We start from the raw sequence: 19,180 nt of genomic DNA on the forward strand, positions 1-19,180 counted from the left end.
AGCTGTGTGCAGACGATCCTGGCCTACACTCTGGATTTTAGATACGTTCTGAATGTCGCATACATTCAGAAAGCCTTTAAGTTCTCTTTTGGCATATACCAGGTGATGTCTATGTATTTTAATTCATATTCATTAACAATGTTCAGGCCTATTTTTGCACAAACCTGGTTTCAGTCCACTGTAAATGCATATTGTAGCAGCATGGCTCAAGGAGTGGCAATTTAGATAATCCCCTGACTTTTTTTTGGCCATTGTAATTGCACTCAGTTGCACTTCACTGTAACTAGCTGGTTCAAGCAACCCCTTGAGTTTGTATAGTGTGGAGAATGATGAGCAGGTTCATCTTTTTGTGCCGCCTAAATGTCTGGGAACAGAATACATACAGGTCTGTCCTATAGCTGACTCGCTAAAGGAAGCTCACAAAAAACAAAACAAAAAAAAAACAGGTTATTTTAACAACAAGATGGCTTAGAGAGTGCATTGTGCCATTGATTTCACATTTTAGTATTAAAAAAGCACAGCAACCCACATGCAAATCTTCTCGTTAACATTTAACGGGCATAATAGGCATTAATACACAATATTTGTACGCACTGCTGTGCTTTGTAAATCACCTCAGGCTGTCTCTTAAAAACTGGCAGCATTTTAAAATTGCCAGTGGCATATATACTAATAAATAAAGAAAGTGCTATCACATACTACACAAATACTGTTACACCATCATGGAGTTGATTTTTTTTTAGTTTTCAGTGAAATATGACAACTGTTGGTTAAATTCCAATCATATTTTGGACAGACATGTCCCCATAATGCCATCATCAGGTCATAATTTGCCTGGTACTTTAGTTTATAACAAAAACTTTAAAACACTATGCCATTCCAATCTGTCTCAGCTGTATTTGCTATTCAGAAAAATGCCAGCATGCTAACTAATAAACTAAGATGGCAAATATGGTAAACAATATATCTGCTGAACAATGGCATGTCATGCCGTTGTGAACATGGGCCTCAATAGAACCAACAAAGTCGCTGACAGTGTGAATCATAGTCCTGTTTATGTGAGTCAATCACATGAAAGTCGACACAGCAGTGAATCACATTGCATTGAAAGCCCATTAGCAAAATGTGATACTTTTGATCTGACAGTCACCATTTAAAAGAATTAGTTGCCAAGGGAACACAGGAGGCTTGACTTCCGCTGCCTTAACTGCTGCTAGACTATTATAAACACTACAAACTGAGTACAATTAAAGAAAAAGGCTCCCAAAAATACAACGTTATATGCCAAAAATAAGAAAAACTGCATTAGCATAGCAACACTAACTGGAGGATTGCATCAGGACATTTCTTTGAAAAAATATGGCCTAAAATTAGCCTGAATCAACACCTCTGGCTGTCACTTAGCATTTTTTTGCAAACACATTCATTTCAGCTACACCCAAGCAATGATTTACAACATGTGTATGTAAATGATTTATAAAGGTAGTGCAAGGGATTCAGTGTACAGAATTTTCTACAGACTTTACTTTCACTGCTATAAACTCTCAATTTCTGGTATGTCTGGAAAAAACTGTCAGTGCAGAGGAAGAGATTTCATGCAGCAGTTTGTTCTGAAATATACAGAGCCAAATCAGCATGACTCACAAATGTGGATTAACAGACAAAAAAACAGGTGCACCACCCACAGAAGCTCAACCTTTATCAACAGGATATAAAAGGAAAAGACATCACCGCCGGACACAGTGTTCCACTGCGATGTTCTCTGAGGATTACCACTTCAATAAATGATTGATTGCATATGTGCTGCCAATGCTAAGAGCTTGGCTGCCTTGGTATGTCTATTTGTCCCTTTCTCTTTGAATTTCCGTCTGAGTGTTTCCTAGTTCAGAGCAGTCTCTCTGGCGTCCTGTCATTTGGTCCTGTTCTGACCCTGAATGTCTGTTCGCCAGACTGTCTGTCTGTCTGTCTGTCTGTCTGTCTGTCAATGTCAGTGTGTCTACCTCTGATCGCTTTACAGTATCTGCCTGTCTGTCACTACACCTTTCCTCCAGACTGTATTTCTAACCAAACGAGGTTAGCACAACAGCTAATTAAAGACATTATATCTGGGTATTAACTGAAATTATCTTGTCTGTTGTTCAGACAATGTTCAGATAAAATGCAGCAGTTCTGCACACTGAAAGTAAAACAATTTAATAAGACATGGACCAAAAATCAGAAGAAATTAGTAAAATTGAAAAACTACCATAAAAAAAAAAAACAAAAAAAAAATAATATATATAGGTATATATATATATATATATATATATATTATATACACACACACACACACACACACACACACACACACACACACACACATACATATACATATACATATACATACATACATAACATATATATACACAGACACATCTACAATTATTAGTATAGTTTTTCGGACATTTTTTTTTTTAATTTACCCAGTTAAAAATAATAAAATAAAAAATTAATAAAAAATAATAAAAGTTAGGTATTTACCTTGTCACTTTTTTTTTAATTCTTCTTTTATTCTTTTTCTTATTTCTTTTCAAGTTGCTTACTGCCTTTTGCCTCATGCTTTTAAAGGAAATCAAACCAATTTGCTCAGGTTTCAAAGGGTTAAACAGCTTGTGAAAGGCGTCTAAATGCCTAATGCCTAATGTTTAAATGTCGATCCAGGTCTCAAAGGGTTAATACTACCCCCTGAAATGACTATGATCCCATGGGCTACACCTGCAATTGTAGTTTCAAAATGCAATATAACCTATTTCCACAAGAGTGCAGTAATCCTCTTGTGCATTTTACCACAGAAAATCCTGGTCATGTGCAGTGTGCCATCTCAAGAGAATCTCACTTTAATTATTAATCAAGCAGGTTCTTGCAAATAAATAGAATATTAAAAAAACCCAAAACGTATATTAGAAACATTTTAGGAGGAGGATAGAAATGATTCACATCACACACTACTGTTAATGTGTCTGATATATTAGGTGAATATATATTTTTTACTATAATAATAAAAAAAAGACACATTAATGTTTGGTAACCAAAGTGCTCGTTACTGTGGTGGTATTTCACCGAGGGTGTGAGTTGCCCATATCTCCCTTCAACCATGGGACTTACCCCCCCAACTGTCACATCACCGCCTCAGTTATCAAAAATATCATGCAAATTTTAATATAGCACCATGTCTTCATATATCCTGAAGGTGACAAATAAACAGACTTCACACTTATGCATGCACATGATTTCACTAGAAATCCAGTATGTGGGCTGCTTTCCATCTGCCTGCTCGGTATACAAGAATAACACAAGTGACAGTTCATGCTAAACTATAACTGGAAGGGAAGGCTTACATCTGAAGCTACTAAAAGGGACCTTGCTGGGGTAAAACTGGAAGAAGTGTAATGCATTTAGCTGAAACATTAAGCACTTGATATCCTCTGTAAATGTATGTTTGTTATATACAAGCTAGAAGCCAACCGAAGGTGTAAAGTGGGAGATTGAGAGTAGGTTAATTCAACTGCTATGTCTAAACAAGTTTTTAAATTTCATTATTTATACAGCGTGGGTGAAAATGAAAGGTGCCCTGTGAAGTTTTGTTGTAAACAAAGCATCTATTTCTGCATTTTTCCGACCATGTTACTACCATCTATCTATCAGTGAAAACAGCGTGAAACTATTGGCGAGGTTTATCTTTTAGTCTATCAGGACCCCTGTTCACAGGCCTTTTCCTCTGCTTTGATAAAATGTTTCCATCATTAGGCTTCTCAGTTATTTAACATGAAAGGTAGTTGGGGTATTTCCATAGACTGTATAAATAATGGACGTAGCAACCATGACGTTACTCATTTGTTTGTGGGCTGCTGTTTTAAGGACTCAAGTTTGATGTTTCAGCCGTCATCATCTTGGTCTTTGGAGCCAGAAGAGACCATATTTGGAGGATGGCGCTGGAGTGAGAGGTGGATGTGACTCATAAACCGTAGCAATCAGTAATGATGACTCGCAGATAGCCTATCACTTAAGTAACCGTGCTATTAAATATGAATAGCTTTGGGCCTTGATAAAAATGGAACAGGTAAGTTATATGACCAAAACTGGTTTTTTTTGTACCAGGCTGTAAACATATTTATCTCTGCTGTAAAGTCATTCTAACATGGGGGCTTGTGAATACTGAATTGCTTTTGGAACCAGCCTCATATGGTCATGTGAGGAACTGCATCTGTTCGCAATTCGATGTTGGCTTCAGACATGTATAGCTGCAGATACATTCCGTTTGTTGCATATTACACACTCCTACAAACTGCACTCACCAAGACAAACCCACAAACACGGCAGTTGTCTAAACCCTGTTACAATGCAACACTGTAGTGAATAAATACAAGACCAAATGCAGCAATAATCCCCTTTATAATTAATATTAAATGAAGATGTGATAAACTTATAAGTAACAAGATGAAGCCATGCCATTACCCTTTCCCTAATCTCAATTGTCACCTTTTAAAGTAATTCTTCACGGCCAGCTAATTGCTGCTTAAGCATTAGCAGAAGTAACAAGTTGTGGCCTTCCCATCACCCTCTCCTTAACCTTAACCGTATCTCTTTTATTCAAATCTATGATTTTAATGCAATACTCTATGGCCATCTTATTGCTAATTTAGCAATTTTGTTGGGATATATGCTCTGGGGCCAAGGATTTTTTTGTTCTATGGTAAACAAATGTTTATGATACTTAATTTTTTTTGTTCAGCTACATAATCTGCAGAAATGAAAACCACTTTCAGGATTTGTAATCCTAAATGTAATTGCAAGAAGTAAAAAGCTAATCTTAGGGTATGAACGAAGTACACTGCCATCGCATCTTCCCCAATAAGGGGCCGTAAAGCCTTGTTTGGCGCATTTCAGCTTGATGACGTTATGTAGTCTCATTTAACCATTTTTTGGCAACCGCCTTTTATTTTTTTTTAGACAAAGGCTCCCATATTCACTTTGGGGTATTTATGGCATATTTTATGTTGTGGAACAAAACGTGAAAGTCTCTTAAGCGCTAGTGTTAACCACAGACCTTATTTTAGGCTTCTAAAAAAAAATTTTTAAAATGCAAAAAACCTTTAGATGAGGAAACCAGATTTCCAGGTTTTATGAATCATTCCAAAGGTACGGTACGTGGGTTTTTCAGCCCCTAAAGGTGCCCCAAACATTCTTCTTTTGAATTGTCCTCTTTTTTTTAAAGAAAGTTGCCACCCGCAAAACTGCAAGGGATGGTGAGGACAAAGTGAATGTATAAAACTATAAAACTTTTAAATAACTTTCAGAATAATGTGTCGTATATGTGCATAGAAACAGTAAAGCAGTGAAAACAGATCAGTACAGTCGGTTGTCTTTGTTTTTAATTTGTATATAAAATCAGTTGATGTGTTTTGTCTCAGAAGTTTTAACTTTATTGTCTTCAGAGCTACACGCCCTAACATGGAGTCACGGATCAGAAAATCTTGTTTCCACCCAAACTTAAAACTCAGTCAGAAGTGAGAGCTAAAGATGTCCTGTGTGAAAACAGGAAGGAATTACTAACAAATCAACTCTTTAAGGACGGCACCATCACTTCCTGATTCCTAATTCCCTATTCTCGCACCCATGGGTGACTACTAAGGAGAAACAAGTTAGCAAGGGTAGTTAATAAAGTACGAGAAAAAAAGGCGTAAGAGTTTGTGCTTTCAGTGTGCTTTCAACATATATGTAAAGAAAGTGAAGCACTGGAGGGTGTCTCCATAACTCAAAGTATGTTGCAGTGATATGGTTTGTGCTGAGAAGTGTGCTACCCATCAATCATCTTCTGGGTTGTTTTTATGTGGAATTTTGGTCCTTCACTTTACTACTTGATATTTACCAACATGATTGTATCTGTGTGTTTTGTAATAACTGTTGCAGAAACAGGCCGAATATCTGGCAGGAAGGGTGTGTGTGTGTTGAGTGGTTTCCTCTCTAAGAGCTTGGCTGATCAGAGCAAGCCGAGGGTGGAGAGGGTGTGCTCTCGTTAGGTTTTTGCGGTCACAGTTGTGCTACCAACCTTAGTTGCCTGCGCAACATCACTATTGTCATAATGTTTGTGTGGCAGGAAAAAAAAAAGATGAGTAAAAATGTATGCTCTGCTGGTTGAGAGCTGTTGAGCCTGCACTCGCCTTCCTGTGGCCCTGGGCTTGAGAACCTCTTTCTGATTGCAGCTTGTCCATGTGACTTTGGTTTCCGTTGCTTGCCTGCTTCCGTGAATAGTAAAAAGAGGCATCAGTGCTTCAGTCAGAGCGGAGGAAGGCAGCTGAACCTCACACATGAGAACACACTCTGCAACAGCGAGTCAACTAGCGATATGGTCAGGGGATCAACCGTCAGTGGCTTGGGAAATCCACACCTAACCACCAGTGTAAGTAAATGCACTGTGCACTACATGCACTGATGCAAAAACTGCTAAAAGAAGCAAACTTAATGCTTTATCTAAAAGTAGAATGTTGAATTCAAATCTATTTTGTCTTTGGTGTATTTGATCGAGAGTCTGTACTGATCACCTGCTGCTGTGCATGCTAAAAATCCTGCTAATGTTGTATAGGATATAATAGAGTTTTGTTAAAACAAATTACAGCATAAAACAATTTTGATATTAATAGTGAATGTTGCATACAGTGTCATATATTAATAGCAAATTGTTTGGTATTTGGCATTTGAGAAATGCCCCTTGAGTTATGTATTGCCCACTATCAAAACTCTAAAGTTTAAAAATAAATTGGCACAATGTGATCTCAATCAAACTTTACAGTTTCACTTTTTAAGTCATTGGGAACTATATGCTGTAATTTTATGAAATTCTCTTGCATTGTAAGCATGGTTTATATTATGTCAGTATTAAACGTGTGGTTTTCCTACAAGCTAGCTGTTATCACACCTGTAAAAAAAAAAGAAAAGAGAAAGTAATCTGAAATATGTCTTTTCGTCAGCACATAGGTGAGTATAAAATATTTTTTGGAAAACAACAGCAAAGTGAAAATAGCAGTGACACATTTTATCATAGAAAAACAATACTTCATTTGAAATACAAAGATTTAAAAGTAACACGCAACCTTCATATTCAGTATACGTCACGCAGTGGTTTGAATTGAAATTAGGGAAATTTTACTAAAATGTCCAGCTGCTGTTCTCATGATCAGTATGATATTATAGATTTACATCAACTTATTTATCTTTACCTCCAGTTTTACAATTAGTTAGTTATTTGAATGTCTAGGGTCAGCCGTACACATCCACAAACATAACATATAACATGTTGTGGACATGAATAAAAGCGTATTTGTAATAAGGGACATTTAAGGTTTTAGATACAACATGTAAAATAGGATACAAAAATGTTTTAGTTATGAATACAAATTTTAAAATAGCTAAGTTTTTTTGTGTGAGTGTGTGTATGAGGGTTTTGTGACTTTGTTACTTAGCTTGTATATGTTACTTTTTAGTGATAACAAACTAAATAAAATACTAAAAAGTTAAAAAGTTGAGTGAAAATCGTCACTCATATCCTCAGTTATGGAGAGAGCGTAGGTTTCATTTTTCGAGGGTAGGTACATTTTGGGGAGGGGAGGCACATTTGAAATGGGGTGTTTAGGGGGCCTCTTCCAGAAAATTTGGAGCATCAAACACCTAATTTCCTGCACACTGGTTAATTTTTTGGCACCAATTTTCGCCTTTTTTGGGATCTATTTATGGTTTAAATGTCTTTCATTTGGTCAAAATTCAAGGCCTCTGTTACTCTACTGCTTTTATTGGGAGGGGGACAAAAATTCATGTTCTAAATACTGAGGCATGTCCGGTGTCCCCTTTGAAATCTACACCAATAGTTTTTAACAAGAGTAGGTATCTGCCCATCTACGTCCATGACCTCGATACGCCGTAGCAGTTTGTTAAGCTGCTGTCTCTCGCTCTCCTAATTTGATAATCCATTTAGAGTGGACAGATTGATTTCATTTTCATGCGTAGAGCACATATTTGCATTTTAAGACATTATTTCAAAATGCCATGATACCACACTCATTATCACATGCAAATTATAAAGGCTATGGTTTTTAATGTAGGAAGAGCAAGGCTATGTGGGTATATATTTTGAAACATCTATTGCCAGCACATGCCTGTATTGATAAATCGCTCCTTCTATCACCTTGTCAATAGTGAGGATGTTAAAATGCCAGTCCACAGGCTCCCTCCCATCCTGCTTTGCTTGTTACTCATGTGGGGAATCCTAACATCGGTCTCAAGTCATCCAAAACACAGCCCATGCCAGCTGGTAAGACGTTTCTGTTTTTCCTCAGCCCTACTTAATGATCCCACATATCTAAGTAAACTGAGATATCAAAAAGAATATATCTAATTTAAAAGACAAAACAATTCATGTGATTTTATAGAAGACATTGCACGTAGAGGGCTAAAAAACATGATCTCTGTCTTTTAAGTCATTCTTACAAAACTTGCATACTCCGATGCTGCATTCAATGCATATCAGATTATCTGTAAACATGATATGGTGACTCAGACTGAAAATGTTCTTTTGTGAGGATGTTTTGTGCACTCAGATATTTTCCACTTTGTCTCCAAAGAAAGGCAAAGTTAGTAATTTATTAACTAATCAATTAAAGTTGGTAGTCTGGACTACTTTCGTGTAGGACCTCTTTACTTCTTTTACTTTCTAAAGAGCCCTGAAGTCTGCATTTGTGAAAGTTAACATATAAAATATAATATTAAATGTTGTTAATAATCTGGGTTTGGTCTGGAGGCTCTGTTGCTTTTCCCCGGAGGGTACCTACTTCTAAGTGATCAATAGTCTTCCTTTTAAATAAAGTAGCTAGCTAAAAAGTTTATATGACGTAAAACCCCCAGATTTATTCCTGATATATTAATCAAAAATAAGTCATTTACTAAACACTAGTAAAGACAGAAAAAGAACAAAAAAGAGAGAGCTCAGAGAAAAGCATGTGAAGCCACAGGATATGGTAAGTTCTGACTTGTGTAAGCTATTTTGTCGAGTTGCTTCTCTACAAGGTAAACAAGGTAAACAATGGTAGTCTTTTATTGTGGAAGGTAAACAATTGAAGGAGTGAGGCGATAATGTGCTGCCATGGACAACATGAAAAAATAAGAGTGTTGCCATCTTGGTTCACGCTGGTTCAGAACACAGAGCCTCCATGTTCATATTACTTGATTCTAGCTATCAGTTGTACTTTGCTATGAATCAAATTAGCTATTAGCTCTCTTGCCCAGTTTGTTAGAACATGGCTGTTCGGGGCTAATATTCCAAAAATGCAATATAGCGAAGATTACTATAGCAACTCTGTGAGGCTGTACTCGGGAACATTTACTTTGTGATTATTGCTAGCACTGCCATGCTGAAATTATCACACCTACAATGCCATGTTAAAGTTTAGCAGATAATATTCATGAAGTTCACCATCTTAGTTTAGCCCAATGCTAATTAGCACGAACACTAGACAAAGCACATCTGAAGCTGATGGGAATGCCATTAGTTTTGCAGGTATTTGGTCATGAAGTGAAGTATTAGGTATCAAAGGTATTTCAATTCATCCTCCATGGGGCCTCAAGTGTAGTAACATCCATTGCAGTCCATCCAACATTGATATATTTGCTCTGGTCCATTGTGGTGGATAAACTGCTACTGTAGCTTAAAACTAAGAAAAAAAAAGTTCAAACGCTACATAGAGTGATATAAAAGGTCTAACAATCCTTTCCAAAAAGGGGGTGGCTAGTAAAAGCCCACAATAGACTAAATTCAGCCTTGTGATTCCTGAACCTTGCATATTTTCTACAAAGGTCAAACATTTTTCTCCCACAAAGAGACGTCCAGTTGACAAACACGCTAATTTAAGTCAACGCACTCTTCTTTTCTTTGCAGATACAAAGGACGGCTCTCTGCAACAATGGCAAGTTCTCCTCTGTGCCTTCAGGACTGCCAGACAACCTTGAAGAGCTTCAGCTCAACTACAATCACATTCAAACACTACATGACAGCTCTCTTCATTTCTCCTCACTAAATACATTGAGCTTAGCTTGTAACAATTTGGAGAAATTAGAAGCAAACACTTTTCAAGACTCAAAATTATCATTAGAAAGCCTTAATTTAGCAAATAACAATCTTCATATTGGCTACCAGGAAACCAGCCATGCATTCAAGACTCTATCCAAGCTTAGAGCTCTGGATCTCTCTGAGAATGAGCTTGATGACGAAATGGCAGCCACTCTTCTCCAAAATCTGACCTCCCTGGAGTACCTCAATCTTTCTGGAAACTTCTTGCAGAGATTGGATGAGACGTCATTCAGGGATCTTCACCAACTCAAAGAACTCGACCTACAGAAAAACATCATGTTCGAGATTGATGGTGCCTTTGACAGTAATTCTAAACTCCAGCGGCTAAACTTGGCCTTCAACTCTCTGCTTTGCCTGACAGACTTCCACATGACCCAGCTTGTGGTCCTCAATGCCAGCCACAACTACATTGAGTGGTTCATCTCCAGACCAGACCTTAACGACACTTTCCAGCTGGAGGCACTCGATCTGTCACATAACAAACTGCTCTTCTTTCCTTTCTTGCCTAACCACAGCCACTTGCGTAATCTTTACCTATCCCACAACAGCATTAGGTTTTACGAACACTTGGCAGACAACGACATGTTCCCCAACTCGACTTCAAGTGTGGAGTTCTACAATATGGAGAAGTACTCTGGCAATGTGACAGCTCAGCTGTGGGACGAGAGCCTTCATGGTGACATCTCATCTCTGGAGATTTTAGATCTGAGAGGAAACCAGGTGGAGTATTTTCCTCAAGGATTCATCCAGAAAATGCCGTACCTATCTAGACTTCAAATGAGCACAAACTGTCTGGAAACCTTAAACCTAACGTCAAAACAGTTGTCTGGCAGCTTATATGAGTTGGACGTTAGCAACAACAGGCTGAACCAGATTGTCGCAGATAATGATACGCTGACCTCTCTTGGCAATCTGACGTACCTTAACCTTAGTCTGAATGATCTTGGGGGATTACCCTTGGGATTATTTTCCTCATTACCAAGCCTCAGGTCAGTGGATCTCAGTTATAACAACATTGACATCTGCCTTCCTGAGGAAGTTGAGACCAGTACAGACACTAGCTTGGATTGCGCAGATTGGAAAAACATCGTATCGCTAAGGCAGCTTTACCTTAAGGGATGCAACCTTGAAAGAATTCCATCATCTGCATTTGCTGGGTTGTCTCTTACGCACTTAGAATTGTCCGACAACCCTGGACTCATTGTCCAAGAATCAATCCAAAGTCTCAGCAAGACGTTACAGCATCTAGGTTTAGGAAACACTCACATACAAGACTTTGACTTCTCCCACTTCCAACGTCTGAAGTCTTTGAATATTTCAAGGAACTCTCTAGCCCACCTCCCCCCTTCACTTCTAAGTCTTGACCTGAAAGTGCTGGATTTGAGGGACAACAGACTGTCCACTATTCCCACTGGTCACGCCAACACATTAGCCCAAAAACTGCATACTGTTTTCCTCACAGGAAATCCGTTCAACTGCTGCCAAACTGAATGGTTCAGGACATTTGAAACAACAAAGACAATCAATATGGTTGGACAATCAGACATCGAATGTCAGGATCTGATTCAAAAAACACACAGAGTGGAGCACTTCCAGTCATTTTTGTGTTTGGAGGTAGGCGGGGAATCTCTGCTATGGTACATTCTGCTTTTACTACCCATCTGTCTTTTTTTTGTGGGCTTTTCGATCATTGTCCTCCTCACCTTTAAGCCCCAAATGCTACAAATGTCAATCAAAAAGAAGTGCTTAAAGCCTACATCTTACTGATACTTTATAAACCTGCAACAAACCACATTTGTACAGTATATTATTGAAAAATGTAACTGAATGTATTTTGAAATAAATTCAAGTCATTGTTAATGTGTTTACAATGATGAAGGGACAATTTTAAGTATTGAAGCAATGGGGTATTTACTTTTTCACAGTGCTGTGCTGTTCAAGTGTGGTTCAAAACCAAACAATAATCCTGATACCCTGATGCAAAAATGTGGCTATGTTCCTGTGGGACTTGTGCATGTGCGTGTGTTTGTGTGTGTGTTTGTGTGTGTGTGTGTGTGTGTGAGAGAGAACATATGCAGAAGTAGTTCGATGCAAGCTGTTGCTATAAGCAGCAGAGGAAACATGAAATTTCCTGTTTTGCTAAGATGTGCAGCAACTGCCCAGTTCTGTATCTCAAAGAGGAGGGCTTTGAGGTTTCCTTACCATCAGTGAGACACAGATACAATATAGACATAAAATTTCATTGTATCACTACTCTCAAGGAACCAATCTGTTAATACTTGCTTATTGATTTTGCTATGCACTTGGCCGCAATGAAGCGAAAAAACATCAAGTTAAAGCAAATGTTTACAGATATCATTATAAACATTATATAGCAACAGCGCTGTATGGCACAGAGGGAAAAGGCAACTGATTTCTCTACTTTTGTGTGAATGTGGGTATTTGTTAAGGAGTGGGAAGGCTGGTAGATCAGTGTGTAGCTGTGCAGAGTGCTGGAGACCTAACCATAAAGTAACCAGAATACCGCTGTGGTGATGCTCAGGGTCATGGTGGTTGGAACATAAAAAGAGAAAGCGGAGCAAAGCTGTGTCAAAGCCTAGAAACACCATAATTTTTACATATCTTTTATGACATAAAGTTATCTGTCAGACAGTCAGACGTGACACGTTTTTTAATGCTAGTCTGCAGAGCAGGGAGAATTAGTTTGAAGCATACATGGACTCAACTCAGTGCAGTATTTGACTGCAGGTAGATGAACAGGCTTGTGACTACAAGGTTTCTGTTATATATCTTTAATCACCATTAATTTAGGAACAAGTAGTGTGAACAATCACACATCCTACACTGCTGGATTCATTTTGATCTGCAATTTGAAACCAGTGTAAGCTTAATTTGAAGCAAAAGTGCCAGCAAATATTGAGCTTAGTGGTGCAAATTGAGGTTTTCAGTTTCTAACAGGAAATCTACAGCCGGCGACACAAAATAAAGACATCTGAGTAACTTACTGGAGGCAAAAAGTTGACCTATGGTAATAAAATGCTGCTACTGTTCTGACAAAATGGCCTTAGAGTCTGATGACATGGGGAAGGAATTGAGAAATCATCATTTGCGGAAGGCACTTTGCAACTGGTCACAGATTGTTGACCAAGAGGAATTTTATTTGATTACTCAGCTATATTAGGTCAAAAGTTAGAAGACAACTATAGGGCATTCACACAACATGGCGGCCAAACTCATTGATACAGTGCATTTGTCTTTGCAAAACAGCCCAGCTGTGGTTATGGGGTCCGTTCTTGAAGTGAGTTTCCAAATATACACCACAAGCGTTGCGGCTACGTCAACCTTTTTTTTCTTCTTTCAAATAGTGGTCACAGTTTCTCACAGATAAATCTAAACATGAACAGAGAAGTGAAATTTGATGTTAAAAGTGGTCAAATAAGATTCTTTTGAGTTTGCACTCTGTCAGCGGGTGTGCACTGTGGTAATTCTGAGCTAGATCTCTGTACAATCTAGATATGGCATATCCGCATACATTTTAGTAGAAGTGGTCATGGTGACTGTAAACATGTTCCTGATTGCACTGAACAGGTGCCAAGACAACTAATTCTAGTGTTGATTATGCCTCCAACCTTGTACTTGGAAATTACCATACAGTGTATGGGACTATTTTGTTTATGGTATAAGTACATATACCTGTGATAAGTTCAGACACTATAACTCTCTTGAAGCCCACTGACATTTACTATATTTCTTTCACACTTACTAATGGATGCCTTAAGTTTTTGTTTTTAAAATATTACTACTAGTTTACATTACTGATATTAGGGTTTGCTACGATATCTTATGGCATATTTCTCAGTCAAACTCCCATTTAAACATTATGTCTTTTACCTGGACCTGAAGTCATTACTGAATTATGTGAAATGTTCACCAAATGACTGTTTTTGACTCGTAAGAAATCATAAATTATCTTCTACAAGGAACAGATATTTACTGTAAGTGATCGGCTGATGACTGTGATCTAAGTCAGGTTGTCTGGTCAAACAACGCCAACTATTTTATCCCGTCTTTACTCGGCAGGGCATAATAAACAGAGGCTGTGTCACATTTTTTTTTTCACACCCATTGATTACAGTTCAGTCACGAAATAAGAGATTTTGACAAAATTAACACTGATAAAGAATCAACAAAAGTTTAAAAAGAAGCACGAAGAAGTTATCTAATCTTACCCACTTTATCATACAATATTATTACTTAAGCTTAAACTTAAGCTTGAAGTTCTTTACTGAAGGGGCCTGCCCCGCTAGGTGCCCCTATGTTTGGCAAAAAAAAATTAAAAAATAATAAAAGCAGTGAAAAAGCCCTCTTAGATGCTCTTCTGGTAGTTCTGACATCATTAAGTGCCCTGTAGCACCGATGTTCCCAACTGGTCCAGCAAAGGGGTTCAGATCTCTCCTTAGTCATTAGTTCAAGGTCCACAAATGAGATAAATGACCACATATTCAATTTTAACGAACAACATGTTCACTTAGAACACAAAAATATATAAAAATACAAAAAATACAGGAACGTCACTTCAAAATAAAATCTCAAATCCCAAAATAAATTGTGTTTTCTACAAACTTGACAGTGTCATAAGTCAGTTGCAGACCATTCAGAGTGGACCCGTGACCTACATTTGGACCGCGACCGACTTGCTGGGAATCATTGTTTTCATGTGGCCTTAAAATTAAAAAAAATGCAATGCAGTGCTAATCACTGCATAGGCTGCCCTATGTCAGAAAACTTTCTGGGCACTGGTGTCCCACAACATGTAGCGGATGCCCATTATACTTTTTCACCCCTGCCCCCGAGACAGCTTGAGTCCACCACTGCTAAATGCTAACATGCTTATGTTGATGCTGAGCAGCTCATATGTTTTTTAACCACCTTAGTGTAGCATGTCAGCATGCTAACATTTGCTAAAATACTGCACACAAATTGCAGCTGAGGCTGATGGGAATATCAGGTACTTGAGTAAAAATCAACCAACCAACACTGCCATCCATAGAGCTTAGCTGCTAGCATGGCTAACAAATCTACACAGCCCTCTTGACAAAATGTTTGACAGTGAATCTGGTGGCTACCAGTTACCCATTTACAGTGTGAAGCAGTCTCTTCAGCACGCACATGAGATAAGTAGCAGTTTATCTCCTCACATCGCTTCGTCACCCTGCTCTGACTGTCCTGATGTCAACTTGATTTTGCACCCGAGCAAACTCATTTCAACAGACTCCACAATTTCTCTGAAGCTGTCAAAAGGAACGAGGAACTGCCTGATGTGAAGTTGTTTACAGATAAGCATTTTGTATCAGCATCCTCTGTAGTTGCGACATAAAAACCTTTTTCAAGGAATAAAGAGAGCTGAAGATACATTGCAAACACTGATATTTAGCTTTTTTTCCTCTGCACACCAAGTGAATTTTAAGGAAGCCTAAAGTGGCAGATGTCAACTAGTATTTTCTGTGCCACACATGAAAGAAAATAAGGACTGATGAGAGAGGAAGTATTTTTTTCAGGATCACTCATCTGATCTGTGAACGGTTACTTTATCTAACGGGGTAGGGTTATTTTTAGAGATAAAGATGTGAAAGATTAAAAAAAAGTCGGGTATTGAAACTGTATAACTGAAAAGTTTGCACACAGCTGAGGTTTTAGGTCGACCAATCTAGCCTCAAAGCCTCAAATATATGATTTATCAGCTTTTACTTTATATATTAGCTTAGTGTCCATTTGTATAAAAAATGTTTATTCTAACACTTTAGGATTCATTCTGTTGGGCCTTTAGGTGACTATTACACACATTAAACAGCTCTTTTGGTAAAAGGTAACAGACTTCTAAAATTAAAGGTTGGTGGTGTCTGACGTTGGTGGGCGCGTGCTGGAAAAAGAAAATATTGTCCCATGCAAGCTGATGTACAGGAAGTCAACAGGCAGTTTGCAAAACTCCACTTCCTCTTAACCCTTCCTGCTCTTAAAACAAGGAAGGATGAGGCTCTTTGCACTGGACTTATTATTCAGGAAGCGTTCAATAACATTTAATTGTGCAGCTGCCGCAAAATTGCAAAACTAATGATAAGAGTGACACAAGAGGTTTTACAAGTTAATTTCATGAAGCAATGGTTAGAGAGGAGCTATCATTAGTGAGGTTGAGTAAGGCTAGTATAGTGGTGCCCTTTGAATCTTTTTCAAATGAAGATATTCTATTAAACTGGGTCAGCGTTTCGTGTCATCTTCAGGGAATTTGTATTTTTTTATATTTTGGTTAACAGCTGCTTGCAGAACAGGATGAAGCTCAACTGGGAGTTGTGGAAGCCACTGGGGAAAGGGTCAGGAGAGAGCCCAAAATAACACCAGGGTAGAGAGAATATACTCTTTGCCCGAGATCACCATATCCTCTGACAAAAACATGTTTCAGTATTTGCATTAAAATAAAGTTGTTCATAGGTGAAAAAAGAAAAAGGATTTGTCCACAAACATAAAACAAATCCTTAGAAGAATAAGCTTTAATTCATAAATAAATCCGTATTTAAAAAAAAAATACTTCAGTTAAAGTCTTTCTGTTTTTAAACTTACTTGACCTCTTTCACAGGAATTGTGTCACACCCTTTTACACAGTCTATGGTCACACCAGTATGTGGCAACACTATCAGTGTTGAAAACAAAACGTGGTCTTTTTGAACTTTTTAGCAGAGCTACAGTACATTTGTGAAGGTTTTGCACAGCAAGTGAACTACTAAAAATAGTTTGACTTCTTTTTTAAAATGTACACTATGTATGTCATTTCCAATGTATGCTCCTTAATATGTCTTCTCTACTATAATTTAGAGGAAAATATTCTATAAAAATAGGTATATACATATAAATAAAGTTATTATTATTACTAGATACTAGTTAGTTTGCAGATTCAGAGTATTTATACAAAATATAGGGCAACTTATAAATTGTGATGTATTATTATTATTATTGTTATTAAAGATGAATCTCTCCAGCAGTATATCAAGTAGTTAAATTAGCTCCAACTCTACCAGCTTCACATTAGTGATCCTTACACATGAATGCATCACTACTACTACTACTACTACAACTACTACTACTACTTCTCATGATAATAATAATAATAATATTTGTATTATTTTGACATGTGCCACTGTCTTTAACGTCTACTTTAAATACACTGTGATGTGAATGCTTTTGTATTTCCACTCAAGTCAGCTTTTGAATGCAGGACTTTTACTTGAAACGGAGTACATTTATACAGATGTAATTCTCCTTTTACTGAAGTACAAAATCTTAGTACTTCTTCCACAGCCAATGGACATTAACTTTTATGAGAAATTTCTCCCGCTCAGTAGTGTGTCTCAGTCACATATGATTCTGCCTAAAGACATGGTCAAAACATGACTTCGATTGTATGTGCCAACAGTGCAGCCAGTTTCATTTCACAGCACACAAAATGATAATGACGACTGTACTGCCCTCCAGTGGTGCCACAAAGAATCACAGCAAGTCAACATTGAAGCCAGCTGTGAATTCCTCTTTTGGCCCCTTAACGTATCCTCACTAAAAACAAAACAAAACAAAACAAACAAACAAAAAAAAAAAAACATTGTAAAGGGCTTTTTTGTTTTTGTTTTTGCATTCTTTATTTCTTTGGGGCAATAATAACAAACATGTTTGCTTTTTTTAAATAGAGGCCTCTACCAAATAATTGAGATGTCTCATCATAATAGTACTACAACAGACAAAATTTAAAATGACAAATCATGTACTAGTACAAATGATAGTAATGTGTTGGTATACCAACATTCATATCAATTTTTGACCACGGAAATAGGAATGTTACTAGTAATAATATTATTTCCACTAATGTATTCTAGACTTTACCATTACAGTGCTTTGGAAACATGTTAGAAATGGTAAAAAGAATTACCAATATATTTTTCATAAAAAATATGAATGAAATACCATTGTGGCATTAAAAACAGTGAATATTCATTCTTTTTTATTTCATAAAAATTATAAATGTATTAGCTTAGCATCACTGCATTTACAACAAAAGGCCAATTCAGTTGTTTGGTAGCGCATGTGTTGAAAAATTAATTGAACCTTATTAGATTTTTATTTTTGTATAATGTTAAATAAATGTGTTCTGTAAGACCTCTGAAAGTATTGCATGTTGAAGAAAATCTCACCACAGAGCACTCTTGTCTAGAGGACAACTTCGTTTAGGAGGAGAAATGAAGAGCCTTACTATTTAGACACAGCGACATCTGGTGGATTATTTTTCGCACGACATACCTAAATCGAATAGTAGGGACAGCTCAATCAGGTTAAATTCAACACATTTTCAATTAGACTCAAAATGTGCTCAAAGGTTGAGCGGGATGTTCAATCGTAACTACTGACAGTTTGCAGTCACATAATAAAATTAAATCTCAAAACACACAAGTGATATTTTCCTTATTTTAATGTATCATATTGTATATTCATTTTACAGTTTTATGCTATCTCGTCCGTTACACACAAAACAAAAAGCAGTCATGTGATATACTTTAATCTCCCAGGATGTAACATTTTTTTTTCAATGTGGAGTTGAAATGCAGGATTAGGGGAAAATTATGTTAGTAATGTAAAATAAAAAAAAAAAAGTATATGTTTTTACTTTAAGGCATTTTCTTCAAAGTAAACACCAAGTCAACCAAGACTTGAGAGGATAGAAATATCATAAATTTTGTATTCATGAACAATATACAAATTAATAATTTAATCAGAGATGACAGCTGTCTTCTGGCTAATGAAATTCCAAGAGAAATGTGGAAATGCTGGTTTCCAATTTTCAATAACTTCAATAGAAGTATTCGGGTTCAATACTTAGAGAAGAGACTGAATTGTCTCAATACTGCTGGTGTAGCTGCAAGAAAGGCAAACGGTTTTAGAAAGGCAGATTCACTTTGATAGGCACTTAATGACTTTTAACTGCTC

General features: G+C 37.2%; 1 protein-coding gene across 1 annotated transcript; it reads left to right on the forward strand.

Moving 5' to 3' along the window:
• Window positions 1-6,302: 6,302 nt before the first annotated feature.
• On the forward strand, window positions 6,303-12,016 carry nrros (negative regulator of reactive oxygen species). Its single transcript, XM_042510655.1, has 3 exons — window positions 6,303-6,439; window positions 8,230-8,344; window positions 9,965-12,016. The coding sequence occupies exons 2-3, from the start codon at window positions 8,243-8,245 to the stop codon at window positions 11,921-11,923; spliced, it is 2,061 nt and encodes a 686-aa protein (XP_042366589.1). The 5' UTR covers window positions 6,303-6,439; window positions 8,230-8,242; the 3' UTR covers window positions 11,924-12,016.
• Window positions 12,017-19,180: the final 7,164 nt, after the last annotated feature.

The sequence above is a fragment of the Plectropomus leopardus genome, chromosome 21 (assembly GCF_008729295.1).
Source record: "Plectropomus leopardus isolate mb chromosome 21, YSFRI_Pleo_2.0, whole genome shotgun sequence".
NCBI lineage: Eukaryota > Metazoa > Chordata > Actinopteri > Perciformes > Serranidae > Plectropomus > Plectropomus leopardus.